At 41.0% G+C, this 22,930-nt stretch overlaps 1 protein-coding gene and 1 pseudogene across 1 annotated transcript; one reads left to right on the forward strand and one right to left on the reverse strand.

Moving 5' to 3' along the window:
* LOC110255354 (olfactory receptor 491-like) lies at positions 13,841–14,921 on the forward strand. Its single transcript, XM_021062278.1, has one exon. It carries the CDS (start codon positions 13,848–13,850, stop codon positions 14,778–14,780), a length of 933 nt encoding a protein of 310 aa, XP_020917937.1. The 5' UTR covers positions 13,841–13,847; the 3' UTR covers positions 14,781–14,921.
* On the reverse strand, positions 20,783–21,737 carry LOC110255351 (annotated as a pseudogene).

Consider the following 22,930-nt stretch of genomic DNA (forward strand, 5'->3'; position numbering starts at 1 on the left):
CTACATGCATAATTGGCCCTCTGCACAGCGGCCATAGTGAGTGATTGCTTAAAGAAATTTAATATATTCACTTTAATGCCATCAAGGAATTACATGTCTTTGTTAAAATGGCTCAGAGAGAAAACAGTGGTCCATTCCCGCTTCCTTTAAATACCCAACACTAAACGTGCAGCAGGGAACCACTTTTGAGTCTATTTCATATTTGATGTTCCTCAATATCTCTAAATAATATGTTTTAATACAAAAAATTGGAATTTCTATAGACATTCCTGCTATTTTCCCCTGTTTATGTAATTTGAACATAATAGGAAAAATTGGTGGCTATTTGAAGTCTGAGAGAATCATTACAGATTTCATTTCTGGAATTTATTTTAAAAAGTCGAGAACAACACAGAAGCATGGAATATCTTTCCAGTTCTTTGAATCCTATTTTATTTCCTTGGTTAATGTTTTATAGTTCTCAGCATATAAGTGTTTCACCACCTTGGTCAAGTTTACTCCTAGGTTATTTGATTTTTGGGGGTGCAATTTTAAAAGGTATTGAATTTTTGTATTCCTTTTCTAATATTTCATTGTTATTATACAGAAATGTTATTGATTTCTGAATGTTAATCCTATATCCTGCTACTTTGCTGAATCTGTTGATCAGTTCAAGTAATGTTTGGGTTGAGTCCTTGGGGTTTGCAATTTATAGTATCATATCATCTGCATATAGTGACAGTTTTACCTCTTCTCTTCCTATTTGGATACCTTTCATTGCTTTTCTTTTTCTTTTTCTTTTCTTTTCTTTTTTTTTTTTTGTCTGATGGCTGTAGCTAGGACTTCCAATACTATGTTGAATGACAGTGGTGAGAGTGGGCAAGCTTGTCTTGTTCCAGATTTTAGTGGGAAGGCTTTCACCCTTTCTCCATTGAGAATTATATTTGCTGTGGGTTTGTCATAAATGGCTTTTATTATGTTAATGTATGTTTCTTCTATACCCACTTTGGTAAGAGTTTTGATCGTGAATGGATGTTGGACTTTGTCAGATGCTTTTCCTGCATCTATGGAGAGGATCATGTGGCTTTTGACTTTTCTTTTCTTAATGTGGTGTGTGATGTTGATTGATTTCATGTGTTGAACCATCCTTGTGCACCTGGGATGAATCCCACCTGGTCATGGTGAATGATCTTTTTTTATATGTTGTCGGATTTGGTTGGCTAAATTTTTGTTGAGAAATTTTTTTTTTTGCATCTATATTCATCAAAGATATCGGCCTATATTTTTCTTTCTTGGTGGCATTTTTGCCTTGTTTTGGAATTAGGGTGATGGTGGCATTATAGAATGTCTTTGGGAATGTTCCTTCTTCTTCAGCCTTTGAAAAATTTAAGGCGGGTGGGTAGAAGTTCCTCTTTGTATATTTGGTAGAATTCGCCTGTGAAGCCATCTGGTCCTGGACTTTGATTTGTAGGGAGTGTTGTATGACATATTCAATTTCATTTTTAGTGATCAGTCTGTCCAGTTGATCCATTTCTTCTTGATTCAGTTTTGGCAGGCTGTAGGTCTCTAGAGAGATGTCCATTTCTTCTAGGTTGTCAAATGTATTGGCAGATGGTAATTCGTAGTATTCTCTCATGGTTTTTTGTATTTCTGTAGTATCCTTTGTGACTTCTCCTTTTCCTTTTCTTGTTTTGTTTACTTGGGTTTGTTCTCTCCTCTTCTTGGTGACTCTGGCCAGAGGTTTGTCAATTTTGTTTACCCCCTCAAAGAACCAGCTATTGGTTTGATTGATTTGGTCTATTGTTTTCTGAATCTCTATTTTATTGATTTCCTCTCTGATCGTTATGTTTTCCTTCCTTCTGCTGACTTTGGGTTTTGTTTGTTCTTTTTCTAATTCATTTAAGTGTTGGGTTAAGTTGTCGCTTTGAGATTTTTCTTCTTTTTTGAGAGAGGCCTGTATTGCTATGAATTTCCCTCTGAGCACTGCTTTTGTGGCATCCCATAGATTTTGAGTGGTTGTGTCTTCATTCTCATTTGTCTCGAGGTATTTTAATTTCCCTCTTGATTTTCTCATTGACCCATTGGTTTTTTATTATTTATTTTTATTTTATTTTTTGTCTTTTTGTGTTTTCTTGAGCCGCTCCTGTGGCATATGGAGGTTCCCAGGCTAGGGGTCTAATCGGAGTTATAGCCACCGGCCTACACCAGAGGCACAGCAACGCGTGATCCGAGCCATGTCTGCAACCTACACCACAGCTCATGGCAACGCCGGATCCTTAACCCACTGAGCAAGGGCAGGGATCGAACCCACAACCTCATGTTTCCTAGTCAGATTCGTTAACCACTGTGCCACGATGGGAACTCCCCCATTGGTTTTTTAATAGCATGTTGTTTAGTTTTCATGTAGTCAGCTTTTTTTTTTTTTCTCATTTCTTTTCCTGTGGTTGATTTCTAGTTGCATGCCATTGTGGTCAGAGAAGATACTTGAAATAATTTCTATACTCTTAAATTTGTTGAGGTTAGCTTTGTGCCCCAGTATGTGATCTATCCTTGAGCATGTTCCAGGTGCACTTTAGAGGAATGTATATTCTGATGTTTTTGGATGTAATGTTCTGAAAATGTCGATGAAGTCTAACTTTTCTATTGTGTCCTTTAGGATCTCTGTTGCCTTATTGATTTTCTGTCTAGAGGATCTGTCCATTGATGTGAGTGTGGTGTTAAAGTCTCCTACTGTGATAGTATTCCCATCTGTTGCTCCTTTTATGTCTGTTAGTAATTATTGTAGGTAATGGGCTTCTCCTATATTAGGGGCATATATATTGATGATTGTAATGTCCTCTTCTTGAATGAATCCTTTAACCATTAAACAGCGTCCTTCTTTGTCTTTCTTTATGGCCTTCGTTTTAAAGTCTATTCTGTCTGATATGAGTATTGAAACTCCTGCTGTCCTGTCTTGACCAATGGCATGAAATATCTTTTCCCATCCCCTCACTTTCAGTCAATATGTGTCCTTTGCCCTAAGGTGAGTTTCTTGTAGACAGCAGATGGTAGGTTTTTTCTTTTTTATCCAATCTGCCACTCTGCGTCTTTTGATTGGAGCATTCAGTCCACTGACATTTAAGGTGATTATTGATAGATATGTATTTATTGCCATTTTAGACCTTGTTTTCCAGTCAATTCTGTGTTTCACTTTTCTTCTTCTCTTTTTCTAGTTGGATGGTTTCCATTTATTTTATGCTTGAATACTTTTCAGTTTTTGTGAATGTATTGTTCGGTTTTGATTTGTGGTAGCCCTGTTTTTCCCTTCCTATCTCTACTTGCTTTTGCCTGTTACTCATATAGGCTCAAACATTATTTTTTAAAAATATCTATATTTTCTTACTTTCCTTTCCCAGATTGTATGATATTGAAGTCATTTTTTTTTTTAACATCTTCATGTTGAGATCTCTATGCTGGCTTATTTACTGACTGCTTTCCAATTATGATTTCCTCCATCCTAATTCTTTGTTTTTCTCTTTTTTTCTCTCTCTCTTTTTTATTTTTTTAACTTAGAGAAGCCATTTTAGAATGGGTTTAGTATTGCTGTACTATTTTAGCTTTTGTATGCTGCAGAAATTCTTTCTTTCCCCTTCTATTTTAAATGATATTCTTGCCAGATACAGTATTCTAGGTTACAAATGTTTTCCTCTCAGCACTTAAATATATCTTGCCACTCCCTCTGGCCTGTAGTGCCTCTGTACAAAAGTCAGCTGATACCCTTATGGGGGTTTCCTTATAATTCATGCTTTGCTTTTCTCTTGCTGCCTTTAGAATCCTCGCTTTATCTTTAAATTTGCCATTTTTATTATACTATGTCTTGATGTGAGCCTGTTTGGGTTCACTTGTTTGGGGCCCTCTGTGCTTCCTGTATCTTGATATCAGTATCCTTTAGATTTGGAAAGTTTTCAGCCATAATTTCTTCAAACATATTTTATGGTATTTTTGTCTTTTTCTAGGGCTGCACCTGTGGCATAGGGAGTTTCCCAGGCTAGGGTTTTAATCAGACCTATAGCCATCAGCCTACACCACAGCCACAGCAATGCCATATCTGAGCCATATCTATGATCTACACCAGAGCTCACGGCAATGCCGGATCCTTAAACCACTGATCAAGGCCAGGGATCGAACCCGCAACCTCACGGTTCTTAGTTGGTTTTGTTAACCACTGAGCCACGACGGGAACTCCTCTTCCAATACAGTTTCAATCCCCTTTTCTTTTTCTTCACCTCCTGGAATTCCTATTATGCATAGATTGGCCTGCTTTATATTATCCCATAGGTCTGTTATATTGCATTCATGTTTTTTCATTTGGTTTTCTGTCTGCTATCCCAGTTGGGGTGATTTCCGTTATTCTATTGTCCATATCACTAATACATTCCTCTGCATTATGCATTCTGGTCTTTATTGCCTTTAGCTCAGTTTGTATCTTGGCAAACGAATGCTCTAGTTTTTCTTGGCTCCTCCTTATATTTTCTAGTTCCTTTCTAAAGGAAGCTCTCTTAATTCCTTCAGTGTTTTCACTACCTCCCGTTTGACTCAATGTCTTCAGACTGCAGAGGTCTGTTTCATTGTTGACTGCTTTAGGTGAATTTTCCTGTTGCTTTAACTGGGATTGGTTTCTGAGCTTCTTCATCTTGCTTTTGTTTTTCTTTTTCTGTGGTCTTGGGGAAGGCAAACTGTAGTCTTGCAAGGCTACAAGGCTACATATTCTATGCAAGAATAACCCTTTGTACTTTTGCAGGGGTTACTATTTATTTTTGGAGTGGACGTTTGGATAGTTGCTGTCTCTTTCTTTGGTGTGAGCAGGCTGTTATCCCCAGGATGCTCAGTGTGTTTTCAGGGAGAAGGAGGCAATGGGTAGGGCCAGCAATCAGTTCCTGGTCATTGGGCTGTCAATATCAGTAAGGACCTGCAGGAAGGTGGCACAGGCTGTTTCTAGTTGCAGGTCCCTGGAAAGTGGGGATAAGCTCTAGTCAGATCTTCAAGTGACCAGAGCATTTGGCAGTAGCAACAGGAAAGTGCATGAGTTCCCAGGGGAGTGAGAGCCAGGGCAGCTTGTGTTTGATTGCAATGCCCTCCTCTGAGGTGATTTGAATCACAGGTGGTGCCTGTTCAGGGACCCCTATTGAGAGCAGACCATGACTGTCGCTTGAGTCAGTGATAACTGTGGTGGTTTGCCCCCGCCACCTGTAGACCATGCATGAAGCATCCTGTCTCACTTAGCCCACAGAGGAGGTGCCGTAAAGGCTGCTCCTAGTTGCAGGATTCTGGGAAGTGACAGAGATCAGGCTTGTACTGCCAAAGGTACTGCCTGAAACCTTTGGCAGTGGCAGTAGCAGGGAGGTGTGTTCCTGCGGGTGCTAGTGCACCTACAGGCGGTGTTTGGTCACAATGCCCTCCTCTGTGGTGCCCTTTAGGTGAAGGGGGCTGCAAGTGATTTTGGTTCCTGTATTTCCAATGGCAGTGGGCCACACCCACCTCTGGAATCAGGAATACTTGCCGTGGTTTGCCACTGCAACCTGCAGACCACACAAGAAGCACCCTGTCCCACTTAAACCACATGGATGGTGCTGCACCAGTGGCTCCTAGTTGTAGGGTCTTGGGAAGGGACAGTGACCAAGTTTCTGGCCACCAGCCAGAGCATTTGGCAGTGGCAGCTGCAGGGAGGCTGTGTTCCCAGGGGAGTGAGAGCAACAGCATATGGTGCTTGGTTGCAGTGCCCTATTTTTTTCTTTTTTGCCAACCCCTGAGGTGACTGGGGTCGCAGATGGAACCCACTCACAGGCCCCCAGTGGTGGCAAGCCAAGCCACCCTCTGGCCTCTGAGATGACCGATGCAGTCTGTCCCTGCCACCTGTACATTGTGCAAGGGGCACCACATTGCACTTAGCCCCCTTATGCCCTTAGCCCACACAATAGGTGCCTGGCCACAATAGGTAGCCTGCACAAGAAGCACCTAATCTCCCCTAAATGAGCAAGAGGCTTCTCGCAGCCCCTAGCCTCTGCTGAGCCACCCCACCTTCCCCTCTAAGCCCGGGGCAAAGTGCACACTCTGGTGCCAGGACTTTCCTATGGTAGCCCACCCTGCCTCCTTTCCCGCCCCCAAAATGGCGCCTTGCCCTCCTTTGGGTCCAGACCTTCTCATGGGGTCCCTCTGCCATGGTGTCCCCTCCTTAGCCTGTGGCACACTGCCCTTTAGCCCTGCATGCCGTCCCCAGTTCTCTCCCCGGGACTGACCTCCAGTGCCTGAGTCTCAGGGCACAGCCCCTGCCCGAGTGTCTCAGGCTGGTATCTGGGCCTGTGTTTCAGATGATCTGTGCGACTCTCACTCTGCTGTGCTGTTATGAGTCCAGCTGCCGTGCTTTTCTCGGTGACGTTGAGGTCCCACTGACTGGGCTGATCTTTTGGCAGTTAGGTGGCTTCCCAGGGTGGGTTCCTTTTCTCCTTCACAGCTCCCCATCAGGAATGCTGGTCCTGTCCTGATTCCTTCTCTCTCTCTTTTTCCCTTTGGTTCTACCCAGTTCTGTCAAGAGTTTCTTGCCCTCTTTGGAGGTTCAAGTTCTTCTGCCAGCATCAGCTGATGTTCTGTGTGAGTCGTTTTACATGGGGATGTGGTTTTGTGATGTGTTTGTGGGGAAGGTGCGCATGACCTCTTACTCCTCTGCCGTCTTGTTCCGCCTCCCCAGGAAGATTTTCTTGAATATGACAGTAAACACAGGAACCACAATGATAATTGATGACCTGGTTTTCATAAAAACAAAAGCATTAATAAGAACAAATGACATTGTGAAGAACAAAATGACAGAACACAGATTTCAATAAAATATTCAGAGAACAGTAAAGGGTTTGTATCTAAAATCTGTAACTTGCTTTCATAACTCAATGGTAAGAGAACAGCCAATTTTTTTAAATAGGTAGAAGATTTGAATAGACACTTCACCAAAGAAAAGGTATGAAGGGCAAATAAGCATTTGAAATGGATGCTGCACACAACCAGTCCCCGGGGAAATGCAAATATAATAAAAGACATAATGCTACACACATAGTAGAATGGCTTAAAAAAAATCCGACAGTAGCAAGTGCTGACAAATAACCAACATAAACAGAACTTCATTACAATGCTGGTAGAAATTTGGAATGGCACAGCCATTTTGAAAAAAGTCTTGCCATTTTTTTTATACGCATATACTTACCGTAACAGCCAGCAATTAAAATCCCGGATATTTATTCAGGAGAAATGAAAGCACACATCCACACAAAGACCTATATGGAGATACTTATAGAAGCATTATTCAGAATTGCCAAAAACTAGAAAATTCTCAAATGCCCTTCACTGAATTAAAAAGTGAAGAAATGGTGGTACATTCGTGCAATGGCTGTTTGAGAGGATTTTACCACAATCCAGACTCTAACATTTCTTTCACAGTATCCAGGGCATCATTCAAACATGCGAGCACATAAAAAAGGGAAATGCGATCCCTTCTCATGATAAAGGGCTGGAAACAACCCTCAAGGAAAGGCTGAAAACAAAAGTTTATGCTTCCATCTTAGGAAGCTTAAAAAGGAACAACAAACAAATTGGAAAAATATATAATAACGAAAGAACACCAATGAAATAAATAGAAAACTGATAGAAAAAAAAACATATCTGTAATTTCACTCACTGAAAAGATTAATAAGGAGTTCCCATTGTGGCTCAGTGGTAAGGAACCCAAACAATATCCATGAGGATGAAGGATTGAACCCTGGCCTTGCTCAGTGGGTTAAGGATCCTCTGATGCCATGAGTTGTGGTGCAGGTCACAGACACAGCTCGAATCTTGCATTGCTGTGGCTGTGCCAAAAGGGAAGCAGCTTCAGTCCCAATTCAACCCCTAGCCCAGGAACTTCCCTGTGCCATGGGTGCAGCCCTGAAAAAAAGGAAAGCTTATGAAAATGGAAAAACCTGGAGTCTTCCTCAAGAAAAATGCAAACATATTACTTATCCAAGAAGGACATGCAAAGAGGCTTAACTTCACGTTTGGCAAATATTAGGGTGATTAAAAATAGATAGTATAACAATTGTGTCAATAAATTTAGTAAACAGTAATGGATTTTGTAAGGAAAACCTACCTTGTTGGGGCAGAAACAAAAAAACATTTCTGTTGTTCTTCAGACGAGGAGGACCGACACACAAGAATCTAGCAACAAAATTAGTAGAAAATGCTTCCCCCAAGTTTATGTACCATAATGACCCAATTTCTCACTGACGAGTGTGTCCTTACTGATGAAAACACGCAGGGCTGGGGCACTATCCCCACTTACTACTGAAGATGCCCAGTTAGTAAATTGCCATCATTTCTTAATGGCATCCAACCCCAGACTACGTCCTTCTCCTCATCTCACCTCAGAAGCAGCAACCAGTCCGGTGCTGATTCCTGCACCCCTTCATTGTCCTCAGTATCTTCAGTGAGAATCCAGTCCTTCCCAGAGGCATCTGCCTTCTCTCCCCTGTTGAGAGATGCATGCTGGTTTTTGGCGAGCCCTCCCTCGCTGCACTGACCCAATAAACTTGATTGTGTAGGACTATAGGTTTGTTTCTGGTGGTCTGTGGCTGAATAGCCTTTGAAACTGTAGCTTTACATATTTATGGTTTAGTGGTGGAAGATTAGGTCTCACTAACCTAAATGAGATTTAGGATATGAATGTTATAGGGAGTTCCATAAGTAGCTTGTGGATGAATGAAAGTTATTGGAGTTAAGAAGGTAGAGGAAATTTGAGGTTAGGCTGTCAGTTGATGTGTCCAAATGCTTAGAAGTTGTCCTTGCTGGGGACAAAGGTAGAGGTGAAGGGAAAATTTGAGATGCAGGAGCTCAGGTCCTCAGGGGATGAGGAATAGCAGGGAGCTTCATGGAGTGGACAGGAGATGCCATAGCTGGAACACCATGGTTTCAAAGAAGAAAGTATCTGGGGGGGGGTTAAGATGCAATAGAATAATTTGCAAAAGGTGGCAGGGCACCTCCCAACCCTGATGAGTGTGAATCATCAGAGTCAACACATCCAAGCCCTTTCTTCTAATCAAATGTTTGAAACAGAGCAGTAACTTCACTTAGCTCTTCCAGATAATTATATGCTATCCCAGTTAAGTCTTAGGCCTATACTGTGAGACAGGGGTTATTAATCCCACTTTATAGAACATGAAATTCAGTCTCAAAGAGCTTAAACAACTTTCTTAAGCTCATGCACATCAAGCTAACCTCAGGTCTCCTGGCTATAAAAGCCACACTTAGTGATTTTCAAACCATTTAAGTTTTTATCCATTTTCCCCCAAGCCTCCAAGGATGATTGGTAATGAGATCTATTACAAAACTAGAATGGCTGGGAAAATCAGTAACAAGGACTGAAATAAAAAATGTAAATCTAAATGTTTATGATTAGAGTCAACACATTTAAAATTACTTTCTCAAATTGCTATGAAAGTGTAGAAATGGTTCCCTTCACTCCTCTCCTTAATGCATCGAGGACTGATAATAAACAGTTTGCCAGCGAGCACCAGTCTGTGGGCTGCACGTTGAGGGACAGGAGACGGTGCTTTGTTTCTGCTGCCTGACTCGTATTACTCCATGGCTTTCTCCCACCAGCTGATGTCCTCAGTTAAAGGGACTGTTTTGTCTACATAGATGAAATTAGAGCCTTTTGGTGACCCTGACTCTGGCCCCCATCTCCCTCCAAATTTCTTTCTCAACTGTTTTTTAAATCCTATTCTCTGGAAAAAGTGTTCATCAGGCTCCTTGGAATTTCTTCCAACTGAACCTTCTATTTATGCCACCTGAATGCGTCTCATACTGTGCAAGTCATTTCTGGAGAGCTAACCCAGGGACCTTTATCTCAAAGGGGCCAGGAATAAAAGCCCTAGAGATTTGTCAAGTTCTATTAGAACCTTCATTTCCTTCCCACCACACACACAAAGACACCCTCCTCATCCTTACAGAACGTTTGTAACTCTGTTTCTAGATGGAGCAGAGCCTTCAACCATTTATGTTGTCAGGTATTTAGTGCAGAGCTACTATACAATTACATGGCAAACATCTGCTTTATTAAGTTCTCCTTAGAGGTCAGCATCAACACTTCTGCTCTGAGAGGTGAGTGCACTAGTCATGGGTTTGTCTAAATAAGGTAAAATTGTGTTTGTAAATGCAAACTATTACATTTAGAATGCATATGAAATGAGGTCCTACTGTTCGGCCCAGGGAACTATATCCAATCTTTTGGAATAGAACATGATAGAAGAGAGTATGAGAAAATAAAGGTATATGTATGTATATATATGACTGGGTCACTATATGTACAGCAAACATTGACACAACACTGTAAATCTACTGTAATTTAAAAATAAATGAAATAACCAAAGTAAATGAGAACTTAAAAATAAAAGAAACTCTAACCAATTTTAGCTCTTGAGCCCTGTGGAAAGGGTGGCCTCAGCAAGACTGGCGTTGCAGAATGGTCATTCTGGGCACCCAAACCAGGCTGCCCAGGAGTCCCTAGAATGCCGTCTGGACGGTCCCCAGCAGCCAAAGCAGTGCTCGGCTTGTGTAGCTGAAACAGTGGAAAGCGAATCCGGAAGAAACCACCTGACGTTCAGGTTGTTGGAGGCACGGAGCCCATGGCCCCTTCATCCTGTGCAGTGAGGGGGAGCGTGGGGTGAGCGTTAAATCTCTGACTCAGGGGAGCCAGCATGAACCTCGTGCCAAAGTTAAGAGCTCTAGAAAGATCTCCAGGTAGCCAGGGGAGGGGAAGAAAAGGGAAAAATCAGTTTCCTTTTATGCTTGGGGCTGTGAATGACACAGCCCCAAACAGAGAAAGGAGCATAGACTGTACTTCCTGACAGCCTTTGAATTTGTGAAAATCCCCTGACATGGGTTGAAGGGAAAATTATGCTATGATCCTCATGAAAGTGAAATAATTGAAAATCCACCAACACTTTACTTTGACTTAAGGAAAAGTAACTTAATTCTGATGTAGAACAAACACCTCTGATGAGTACTTTGTAGATGTCATTTCTTTCAACCTCACTCCAAAGCTGCATCGTAGGGACAACTTTTCATGTTTTACAAATGAAAAAATATTGAGTGAGACAGATGGAAATGTCAGATGCAAGAAAATGCTGGCCCCCGGGAGGCCCAGGATCTGTGTCTTCTGTCTTCAGCCTCCAGGATGCTGTGAGCACAGACTGAAGCCCGCAGTGAAGGCAGGGTTGGCCCCATTGAACTCTGCTTGGGTCAGAGGGCAAAGAGCAAACATGTGCTCAGTGCTTGGCCCCATTCCTCAGACCTGAGCCTGTTCATAGGCTGACCAGAGAATGGTGAGGGATCTGAAAGCTATGCCCCAGGTGGAATGGCCAAAGGATCTATGGGGGCTTACTTTTGGAAAAGGGAAGGCAGTAGGTGTGTGCTGGCTCTATTCAGATATTTCAGTGTTTTGATGTAGAAAGGAGAGGCTTTGGACCATTAAAGTCATGGGAGATCAAGTGATAAGACTAAAAACAGATATTTCATGAAAGAGCTATATCCATGGTAGTAGACTAGCCTATCACTAGAGTAATTTAATGCATTTAATGAAGACTGATCATAACATATTGTTCAATGAGCTGTAGGTTCTTAGCTATTCATTCATTATATGTCACAATTCATTCTATCAATGAACTAAGTGGTATGAGTAGAAACGCTAAATGCTTTCGTAAAATGAGACATTTTTATATTTTTAAGTTAGAAGGACATTTCGAAGCTATTTAATGCATATATTATCATTTGCATTAAATACTCCAGACTTTAAAGAAAGCAAATAATGTTGTTGGCAGAAAATTTTCTTTCTATGAAGATCAGAACCAGTTGTACTGAATAGAAAATTTCAGTGTCATGTTAATGTGTTAAAAGCACAAACTTTCCAAAGAGCATATAGAGAGATACATTTAGGAAAGTATTTTGGGATATGTTTTGAAGTTCCATGAAAATATCATATCCAGCATTTCCGCTATGAGTGTTACCTGAGAAATCAGGAAATATTTTATCAACATAACTAAGTGAAAATATAAATAGTAAATGTAATTTATAATATGATTACAAATATATAACACTATTTGCAACTGACATTAAAAGAAACCGAAATAGATTGTGAGGCATTGTTAACGTTAAGGATTTGTGAGTGACTCTTTCTATAGTTAATTATGTAGAGAGAAGTAAGAGAAAAGTGCATGCAAATAGGTTTTGTAAATCAGAAGAAATTACCTGAAGGGATTGATATTTAATTGAAGTTAGTGAAAAGAAAAGACGTGCATAAGTGAAAATTTCAGATTACTGAAAGAAATCTCTAAGTTTTTATTTTATAATACTTGAAAGAAACAATTTAAAAAGATTATCATACTCTATTTTCTCATTCTGACAAATATCACTTTTTTTTCTAAATTTTACTGAATCTGTAGTATACCCTAAAACTACTGCATTGGATTGCAATGATTTCTTTGTGTCTTCCCTTATAATTTATCATTAATTCTGCTTTCTCAGGATTGTTTCAAAACACAGGAAGTTTGCCTAAGTCACAACACAATGGCAAAACATAGAGAAGGTACTAATGAAAATGTCACCCTAGGGAGTTCCCATCGTGGCTCAACTAAATGAATCATATTAGCACCCAGGAGGACCCAGGTTCAATCCCTGGACTTGCTCAGCAGGCACCTGGATCTGGTATTGCTGTGGCTGTGGCATAGGCTGGAAGCTACAGCTCTGATTTGACACCTAGCCTGGGGACTTTCATATGTTGTGGGTGCAACCCTAAAAAGGCAAAAAAATTTTTTTTAATATAAAAAGAAGAAAATGTCACCCCAAACTCAACAGATCAGTGAATGTAGCTTAGCACAGGGGTTGCGTATTTTCATTATTGAAAATAGTAGAGATATATTTATCTTAGAGCTCAGCACATATTTCTTTTGAATTGGGCATTAAGAAAAGTAGCTAGTAACGGCAGTTTCTAGATCTTATTTTGTAATGTAATCTACCTGATGCTTTATCAAACTGTCCATGCATTCATCCATCAAATGTTTTTTTTTTTTTTTTCAGTACATTTTATTCCCAACACTAGTTATGATACAGGAAGAAAATACACCATTGATGAGGGAAATGTGTATAAATTGAGGAGAGTGAAGAGCAAACATGCAAACAACAACAAAAAGCATAACCAGGATAAACAATGGTGATCTGGACATCTTCAAACATGATGTCAAGCCAAGGGAAAGTCATCTGATTACCCCTTGGAAGGCAGAGAAGACTTTAAGAGAAATGAATCTTAGGATGAACAGAAGTCCCCGGGGGGGGGCTGATGGGGGAGGTTGGAAGCCATTCAAGTTGAAGAAAAAGGGACAAAAGCCAGAGAGAGTAGAGTGTGTGTGTGGGGGAAGGGGACTCTAAATAGCTCAGGAAGGTTGGATCAGTGCAGGCGTAGGATAGAAATATCCCAAGGAACAAGCAAAGAGTCACATGCAGAGGGGGGCATCAGAAAGTGTACACTGTGCTGTGCTCGAGAAGTTAGGGTGCATCCTGGAGGCAGGCAAAATGTGAAAGACTTAAAAGAATCCTTTTGGCATCACTTGTTCTTCGATACATAACAATTATCCTGTTATGGGAAGAAGAAAGAAACACAAACAAAAATCCCATAAAGCACTCTGTTTACAGGCAGTGCAGAAGAAGAACTTCCTGTGCATGGGTCTGCGGAATAAGCAAAGAAATCTGGGAGAGTGTAGAATGAAAGTATAAACAAACATTCCCATTTCCCTCAACAGGACTAATTCCCAGGAGAGATGGAGGCTGGAAACCACAGCAGTGTGACAGAGTTCATCCTTTTGGGGCTCACAGAGGACCCTGTGCTTGGTGTCATCTGCTTTGCGATATTTCTAGGCATCTATATTGTCACCTTAGTAGGCAATAGCAGCATAGTTGCTTTGATAAGAAGCTGTGCCCATCTTCACACCCCCATGTACCTCTTTCTGGGCCATTTGGCTTTTGTGGATATTGGTTCTTCCACAGCAGTCACACTGGTGATGCTCATAGGATTCCTTAGACATGGACTGGCCATCACCACTGCTGGCTGTGAAGCCCAGTTCTGTTCTGCGGTCCTGTTTGGGAGAGCTGAGTGCTTCTTACTGGCCGCCATGGCCTATGACCGCTATGTGGCCATCAGCTTGCCCCTGCTCTACTCCACCCACATGTCCCCAAGAGTCTGTGTCCTCTTACTGGGGGCTTCCTATCTGGGTGGGTGTGTGAATGCTTGGACATTTGCTAGTTGCTTGTTGAGTGTGTCTTTCTGTGGACCAAATCAGATAGACCACTTTTTCTGTGATTTCTCCCCTTTGGTGAAACTTTCCTGCTCACACGTCTCTGTTCTTGAAATTGTCCCTTCCATCTCCTCTGGGTCCATCATCGTGGTCACAGTGATTGTCATAGTTCTCTCTTACATCCGCATCCTCATCACCGTCCTGAAGATGCCCTCCACTGAAGGAAGACACAAGGCCTTCTCCACCTGCACCTCCCACCTCACAGCCGTTACTCTCTACTATGGAACCATCACCTTCATTTACGTGATGCCCAAGTCCAGCTACTCCACTGGCCAGAACAAGGTGGTGTCTGTGTTCTACACGGTGGTGATCCCCATGCTGAACCCCCTCATCTACAGCCTCCGGAACAGAGATGTAAAGGAGGCCCTGAGGAAGACCACTCTCAGAGTATCTCAGTAGGACTCTTGCTTAGCATTTTGGGTGATCTATAAATTTTTTAAATACTGTATTAGTTTTAACCAAGACCTAGCAAATGTTGCTTAATTGGGTTAACTTAAGTTTAGGTTAAAATCATGCTTCTTTCAACCCTCACCTTTATTTCCTTGTACACCAAATGGGAGACACCTTAAAATCAGGAATGATCATAGCAATAATTATCACTATTATTAGCACCTGTAGGTTCCAAGCATTTTATTTATTTTATAGAAGTATAGTTGATTTACAATGTTTCTTCAGTTTCTGTTGTACAGCAAAGGGACCCAATCACACACAGTTTTTCTGTGCTGTACAGAAGGACCCCATTGCCCATCTATTCCAAATGTTATAGTTTCCATGTACCAACCACAAACACCCCATCCATCCCACTCCCGCCTCCCCACCCCCTGGCAAGCACAAGTCTTCTCTACACATCCATGATCTGTCTCTGTTTCGTAGGTAGGTTCATCTGTGCCATATTTTTAGATTCCACATAAAAGTGGTACCTTATGGTATTTGTCTTTCTGACGTCACTTAGTATCAGAATCATTAGGTACATCTATGTTGCTGCAAATGGCATTATTTGTCTTTTATGACTGAGTAGTATTCCATTGTATACATGTACCACTTCTTAATCCATTCCTCTGCCGATGGTCATTTATGTTGTGTCCCTATCTTGGCTATTGCGAATAGTGTTGCAATGAACATACCCGTGCACGTGTCTTTTTCGAGGAAAGTTTTGTCCAGATATATGCCCAAGAGTGGGATTGCTGAGTCATATGGTAGTTCTATGTTTAGTTGTCTGAGAATTCTCCACCCTGTTTTCCACAGTGTTATACCAATTTACAACCCCCCCCACGCACACAGTGTAGGAGGGTCCCCTTTCCTCCACCCCTTCTCCATCATTTGTTACATGTTGGCCTGTTAATGATGGCCATTCTGACATGTGTGAGGTGGTGCTCTTGTAGTTCTGATTGGTATTTCTCTAATAATCAGTGATGTTGGGCATTTTTTCATGTTTTTGTTGGCCATCTTTATAACTTCTTTGGAGAAATGTCTATTCAGATCATTTGCCCATTTTTCAATTGGGTTGTTAGTTGTTTTTGCTCTTTCTATTATTTTAGAATTAAACCCTTGTCAGTTGCATCATTTGAAACTATTTACTCCCATTCTGTAGGTTGAATTTTTGGTTTTTAATGGTTTCCTTTGCTGTGCAAAAGCTTGTCAGTTAGATTAGGTCCCCTTGGTTTATTTTTGCTTTTATTTCTGTTGCCTCAGGAGACTGCCCTAAGGAAACATTTGGCCGGTTGATGTCAGAGAATGTTTTGCCTATATTCTCTTCTAGGGGTTTGGTGGTGTCTTGTCTTATGTTTAAGTCTTTAAGCCATTTGGAATTTATTTTTGTGCATGGTGTGAGGTGAGGGTATGTACCAATTTCATTGATTTACATGCACCTGTCCAGTTTTCCCAGCACCACCAGCTAAAAAGACTGTCGTTTTCAGATTTTTGAAATTAAAAAAAAAATCAACAGACAGCTTTAAGGGTGCAACATGTTAAACACACCATAATATGCTAGCAATTAGAAAAAATAGAGGGGGTGGTGTAACTATATACCCTTATGCACAAGCATACAGATAAGCCCTGCAAATAGAGGAAAAACCCATCCAGGACTGAACAGAGGTCCTGGTTTTCTGGTAGGATCTCCCCTTGACTTCAGACTTGAGACAACCCAGAGAGTCTGTCTGTATACAGAAACCACTGACACAGGACAGATAGTAACTGGAAAGATGGCCAGTTCAGATTGTGGGGGCAAGTCTGAAGGGATCAGGGTTGGCTGGAGGCTGGAATACGGCTGCTCAAGTCCAGGAGCAGCAATCTAGAGAGAGAATGGTTAGTGCTTTCTTCTAAAACTGCTTGTTTCCAAACGAGTTCCTAAGAGGCTTTACCCATACAGGGTCTAGTCACTTATTTAAGAAATTGAAACTGGGAGTTTCCATTGTGGCTCAGCAAGTTACAAACATGACTATTAGCCATGAGAATGTGGGTTCAATGCCTGGCCTCACTCAGTGCGCTAAGAATCCAGCCTGCTATGAGCTGTGCTGTAGAAGACAGACGTGGCTGGGATCCCACACTGCTGTGGCTATGACCTAATCCGGCAGCTGTAGGTCGGATTCAAGCCCTAGCCTGGGTTTTTTCATACACAACAAGTGGGGCCCTTTAAAAAACAATAAAAGGGAAAAAATTTAAATCAAATTCATAGTTACCAAAGAGGAAATGTGGAGCAGGAGGGAAAAATTAGTGGGTTGGGATTGACATATGTAGACACTACTATGTGTGAAATAAATATAGCACAGGGCAATCTCTTCAATAGGAATCAAGATGTGTATATGAAGAACCAATTACTTTGCTCTATGCCTGAAAGTAACATAATTTCTTCGTCAACTACACTCCAAATGTATTAAAATTTTATTCTACAGTCACTTGCAAATGAAAACAATTTTTTCCCTAAAATATTTTTAGTTCTCTCTTTCATTTGTAGTATCTATATTATTTTAGAAGTTTATTGTTGTTGAAATACTGACACACAGGATTGCATAAGCTGTAGATGTTCAAAGTGTTGATTTGCCACATTTACGTATTGCAGGACGTTTTCTACAGCAGCACAGCTACAACGTTTATCAGATCACATAATTACAGTTTATTTTTTGTGGTGAAACAACTAAGCTCTAGACACAGCAACTTTGAAGTTTATACTCTGGTATTATAGATAATGAGTGTAGTTTTGTGCATTAGCTCTCCAGGACTTAGGCATATCTGCTAGTTCCAACTTTGTACCTTTACAGAACACCTCTTCAGTTACCCCTACCTCTCATCCTTTGTTTTTTTTAATGAGTGTGGCTTCATTAGATTCCACATATAAGTTCAAATGTACAGTCGTAGTCTTTCTCTGACTTATTTCACTTAGCATAAAGCCTTCGAGCTGTATTCATGTTGTCGCAAATGGCAGGGTTACCTTCTTTCTTGAGGCTGAACAATATTCCATTATGACATATACATTTATCACAACTTCTTCATCCATTCATTTTCTGACTGCTACCTTGGCCGTTTTTATATCTTGGCTACTATAATAATATCAAACCATTTCCATAATCATGGGAGTGCAGATATCTCTTCAGACTCCTGTTTTCACTTCCTCCAGATGGATACAACCAGAAGAGGAATTGATGGATCATATAGTAATTCTACTAGTGATATTTTTTATGGCCACACCCACAGCATATGGAAGTTACTGGGCCAGGGGTTGCATCCGTGCTGTACCTGTGACCTGAGCTGCAACTGCAGCAAGGCCAGATCCTTTAACCCAACATGACAGGCCAGGGATCCAACCTGCATTGGTCCCTGGAGTCGTCCCACAGCCAAGACTAAGAGCCAAGTCTGGCCTCAATTCCTGGATCACGACATCCTAAGCTGGAGTCAAGCAGCTGTTGCTTTAAACACCAAGGATTAGAGAAGTGTGTGTGCAGTAGAGAACACCACCTCCCAGTGTGACACCTGGGAGTGAGAGTTTGCTGTAGCAGAGGCGCAGATCCTGTGGCACTGGCTTTGAAAGAGAAGCAGAAGGAAACTCGGTGTGGGGTGGTGGGGGCTTTTAGTGACGTCTGGAAGGCTCTTAGGGAGACGGTGTGGCCTTGAAGGATAGTGAGGAGAGTATCTCAGGGACTAAAGGCAAGAAGACACTTGCTTAGTCCTGGTAGGAAGTTGGTCGGTATTATCACCTGTGATAACATGAAAATATAAAGGGTACCTCGAACGTTCTTGCATTTGGCTGGGATGCTTTCCAAGAGGAGTATAAAAGCTTCCATCTAGGGCCTCATAGCTGCTTGTGCTAAAGCATGAGAAGAGATACATGAACCGTAGAAGGATTTGTTTGATTTTTGAGACATGGTTAGAAAAAGCATAAGGAAAGCAGGTCTTGCTGGGTTTGAAAATAGGGCTATTTCTCCTCCTTGATGCTTTCCAGGAAAAGAGTCTCAAGGGAAGAAATGGCTCCAGATGAAAGATACAATTGGTGTTGGAGCTGTAGTTTTCAAGACCTCAGAGGCTGAAGACTCCACTGACCCTGTCAGCTACTCAGGAGTGACTCTTAATGGAATGTTGTCGTCACCTCCTGAAGAAACCCTCCATCCTGCAATATCATCCCACCTGCCCCATTTTCTTGACTCTGACCTCAGCAGTATATGAAAAATATTTTTCACTTCGTTACTTCTTAAATTTATGCCTTCCCATCCCCACTGCTGTTACCCCATTACACTCACCCAAGGCCTTTTAAGATCCTTGTCTTGAATTTGGATGCTTTACCCAGTTATTTCAGTATTTTCTCTGGGCTGGGAGTTCCTTTATTCCAGAAAACCTCTCCTCCCCTTTCCATTGCTATGGTGATGATGTAAACGAGATTATTGCCCAGGAAATACATACAGGACAGTCTTTGATGACATTTCACTAAATCCAGGGCTGGGTGTAACATTTCCTTCTGGCCTCTTACATTTTCTCATGAGGAAAGCATTTGTCTTAGGTTTTCTGGTTTCTCCCAGTTCTGCTGAACCAATTCCTTAGTATCGTGTAGCCTCTGCCTGATATTTAAAGTCTCTTAAACATTCTAGTCTTTGTTTTTGGTTGTGCTCATTATGGGATGGATTCACATGACCAGATCTGTAATAACGGGAACAGAAGCCGCAAAGGTAAATTGCATGCCTGTGAGGGAAGAGTAGACCTGCAGAAATGTACACAGGTGACACCATATCCAACAGGCAGTGTCCTCACCTCCTGCATCCTTGCTCAGATGTTCTCTTCCCAGTGGGACCTGCACTGGCACTGCCTGCCCTGGATGTTAAGCTCCATGACTCTCCCGCTTTTTTCTTCTTTTTTCTTGCCCTCCTTTTTAAATAGTCTGACAACTAAATGGTTAATTTTACTATATTTTTATGCTATAAGACAAATTCTATGAAGGCAGATAGAGGAGATGCTTGTCACTTACATTACCACTGGCCTGTGAACATCGGCAATATAGGAAAACTCAGCATAATCTTTGAATACATGAAAGAACAAATGAATGAGTGAGAAGATTAAGGCCTCAAGAGTCTCTCCGCAAAAAGACAGAATGGTGCCTGAAACAGGAAGGAGGGGACAGGAAGGACAATAAACACAGTCGTCGTCAGCATGTGATGTTGATTCAAGCACTCCAGGGGGCAGTCAGAAATTCAGGGGAGAGAAAATCCAGTGCCGTCCAGCTTCATGAATGGATGCAGACCTGACCACAATCAAGTCACTCAGAGAATTTGTTTCACTCTGTCCCTGAGGACTTGAGGGACCCTACCTATTCCCACAGAGGAGTCTTCTTTGGAGCAGCCAGAATTCACAGGTTGGTCAGGGACATCTCCTCCTGTCTTTCTTTGGGGACCCTCTATGGTGCCTGGAGCCAGAGACTAAGAACATGGGCCAGAAATCATGGGTCCATAAAGTCCCTCCTCGACAGATAACCTTCCTGCAAGATCCTCTCCAGAAACGTCTGATCCCACGTGTCATATCCTCTTGGAATGTACTCACTCAAAACCTTTGTTATCACACTCATTACAGGGTAAACTTCTTTTAAAAATGGACACAGACTTAAAGGTTTGGAGATATAATAATCCTAATTTGTGGCAGAATACAAATTTGGGAAAATACATGAATGAAAGTTTAATGTGATTTACAATAGATGAATTATCTTTTCATGAGAGGCAATTTGTTTTCCTTACTTATAAATAAAATTTTATTTTATTAAGAGAAAAATGAGGCATTAGGGATCTCTGGTTTTCAATTAGATATCTGAAAATCCACTCCCTACATTTACTAAAAATTTGTACCTTGACTAATGACATACTATGGATATTGTTAAACCACACTCACTCAGTTGCTTCATATCAAATACTTTAAAATAATAGGGTTCACTAAGAAAATGTTTTTCTGCCAAGCTGTCTCTTCAGAGCCCCCTTAACTTCCTTGTTCCGGAGGCTGTAGATGAGGGGGTTCAGCATGGGGATCACCACCATGTAGAACACAGACACCACCTTGTTCTGGTCAGTGGAGTAGCTGGACTTGGGCATCACGTAAATGAAGGTGATGGTCCCATAGAATAGAGTGACCGCGGTGAGGTGGGAGGTGCAGGTGGAGAAGGCCTTGTGTCTTCCTTCAGTGGAGGGCATCTTCAGGACAGTGATGAGGATGTAGATGTAGGAAGTGGCTATGACAACCACTGTGACCACAATGATGGAACCAATTATAAATGAGGGGACAACGGCAGGAACAGTAAAATCAGAGCAGGAGAGTTCCAGCAAGGGGGCAAAATCACAGAAGAAATGATTGACCCGATTTGGTCCACAGAAGAGTAAAAAAAAGAAGGAAATAGTAATGGAGCAAGCATTGAGAAAACCACCCATGTAAGCCACTGTGAGTAACTGAACACAGACTTGTGTGGACATCTTCGTGGAATAGAGCAGTGGGTTGCAGATGGCCACAAAGCGGTCATATGCCATGGCAGCCAGAAGGAAACACTCCGTCGACCCGAAGAAAGCACCTGAACCCAGCTGGACGGCACATCCAGGATAGGAGATGGTATTTCTTTCTACCAGGAAGTTTACAAGCATATTGGGTGTGACAGAAGATGAAAAGCCCATGTCAACAAAAGCCAAGTGGCTCAGGAAAAAATACATCGGGTGATGGAGCTGAGGAGAGAGTCTGATAAGAATGATTGTGCTGAGATTGCCACATATGGTCACCAGGTAGATACACAGGATGATCACGAAGAGGATGCTTTGCAGGGTTGGGTCATTTGTTAAGCCCAATAAAATGAACTCTCTCACTGCAGTGTGGTTCCCCTCTCCCAGGGAATCCATGAGATGACATAGTTGCTACCAAAATGAATCTGTGATAGAAAAATTCATCAAATAAATTATAAATTTTGTAGTCTCATTGTATGTAATCCTTGCGTAGGGAGTGTGTAGAAATAAAGATATTCAAGAATCAGTTCATATTTATATGCAATTATGAGCCTATCTCTTTTTTAAACTTTTTTAGCATAAATGCCTGAAAACCTCTGGAAGTAATTTCTCTTACCTTTTGTATTATAGTGTTTGCAAAAATGCACTTAGAGTGGATTTAAAGTCAAGGAACTAATAATATAAGACAGATAAGTATAGCAACAAAGGCCAGTTATTTTTATAAAAAAAGGAAAAGAAATGTCTAGGGTTTTCTAAAACAGTCTTGAGTTATAACTAACAATGATTACATGCTCACTAAATCATAAGCATAGGATTAAAATTTTTATATGCTTGTAACTTTGTGTTTATACTGTAGGTTAATGTAGGTATATATATATTTAATGTGTATATATGTAATCCATATATTTTTTCATAAAATAATGTTACCCACTTTTATTATTTCTAAATGAGGAAACTGAATCTAAGGAGGTCATGTAAGTTGCACAAGATTAAGTAGCAATTGGCAGAGTCAGAATAAGAAGCCCAGGAATTTCTGACTTCCCATTCCTTTAGTCACCCTGCAATAAATAATACTGACCATGAAGTCCAGTACTCCTTGCAGTGAGTGGTTAACAGATTATCCTTTAAGCCTTTTGGCAGTTATGTATAAAAGACTCAGCTAGTTAGGTACATTTTCCATGATAGCTATCCCTTAAGATTTTTTAAAGGAGAAATAAAAATATTCTTGATATGATAACAAAAATGAATTTCAAATTAGGGTTATATATTAAATTTCCCATTGTAAATCTATTGCATATTCTTTAATTAGAAATAATAGTTAGAATCAAGTAGCTTGAAATATTGATGTAATTTCTTCTGTAGGAAGCATGAAATTTAACACAAAATTAAGACATTTATTCTAACAAATCTAATCACTTCCTGATTAATTTTTCCTAATTGGACTTTTGTAGAATGAAATGTTATTTTGATATTTTTTAATTGGATGGCCACACCCATGGTATATGGAAGTTTCCAAATCTGCACCTGTAACCTACGCCACAGCTGTGGCAATGGCATAGGCTTTAACCCACTGCACCAGGGTGGGATCAAGCCCATGCT

The sequence above is a fragment of the Sus scrofa genome, chromosome 9, assembly GCF_000003025.6.
Source record: "Sus scrofa isolate TJ Tabasco breed Duroc chromosome 9, Sscrofa11.1, whole genome shotgun sequence".
NCBI lineage: Eukaryota > Metazoa > Chordata > Mammalia > Artiodactyla > Suidae > Sus > Sus scrofa.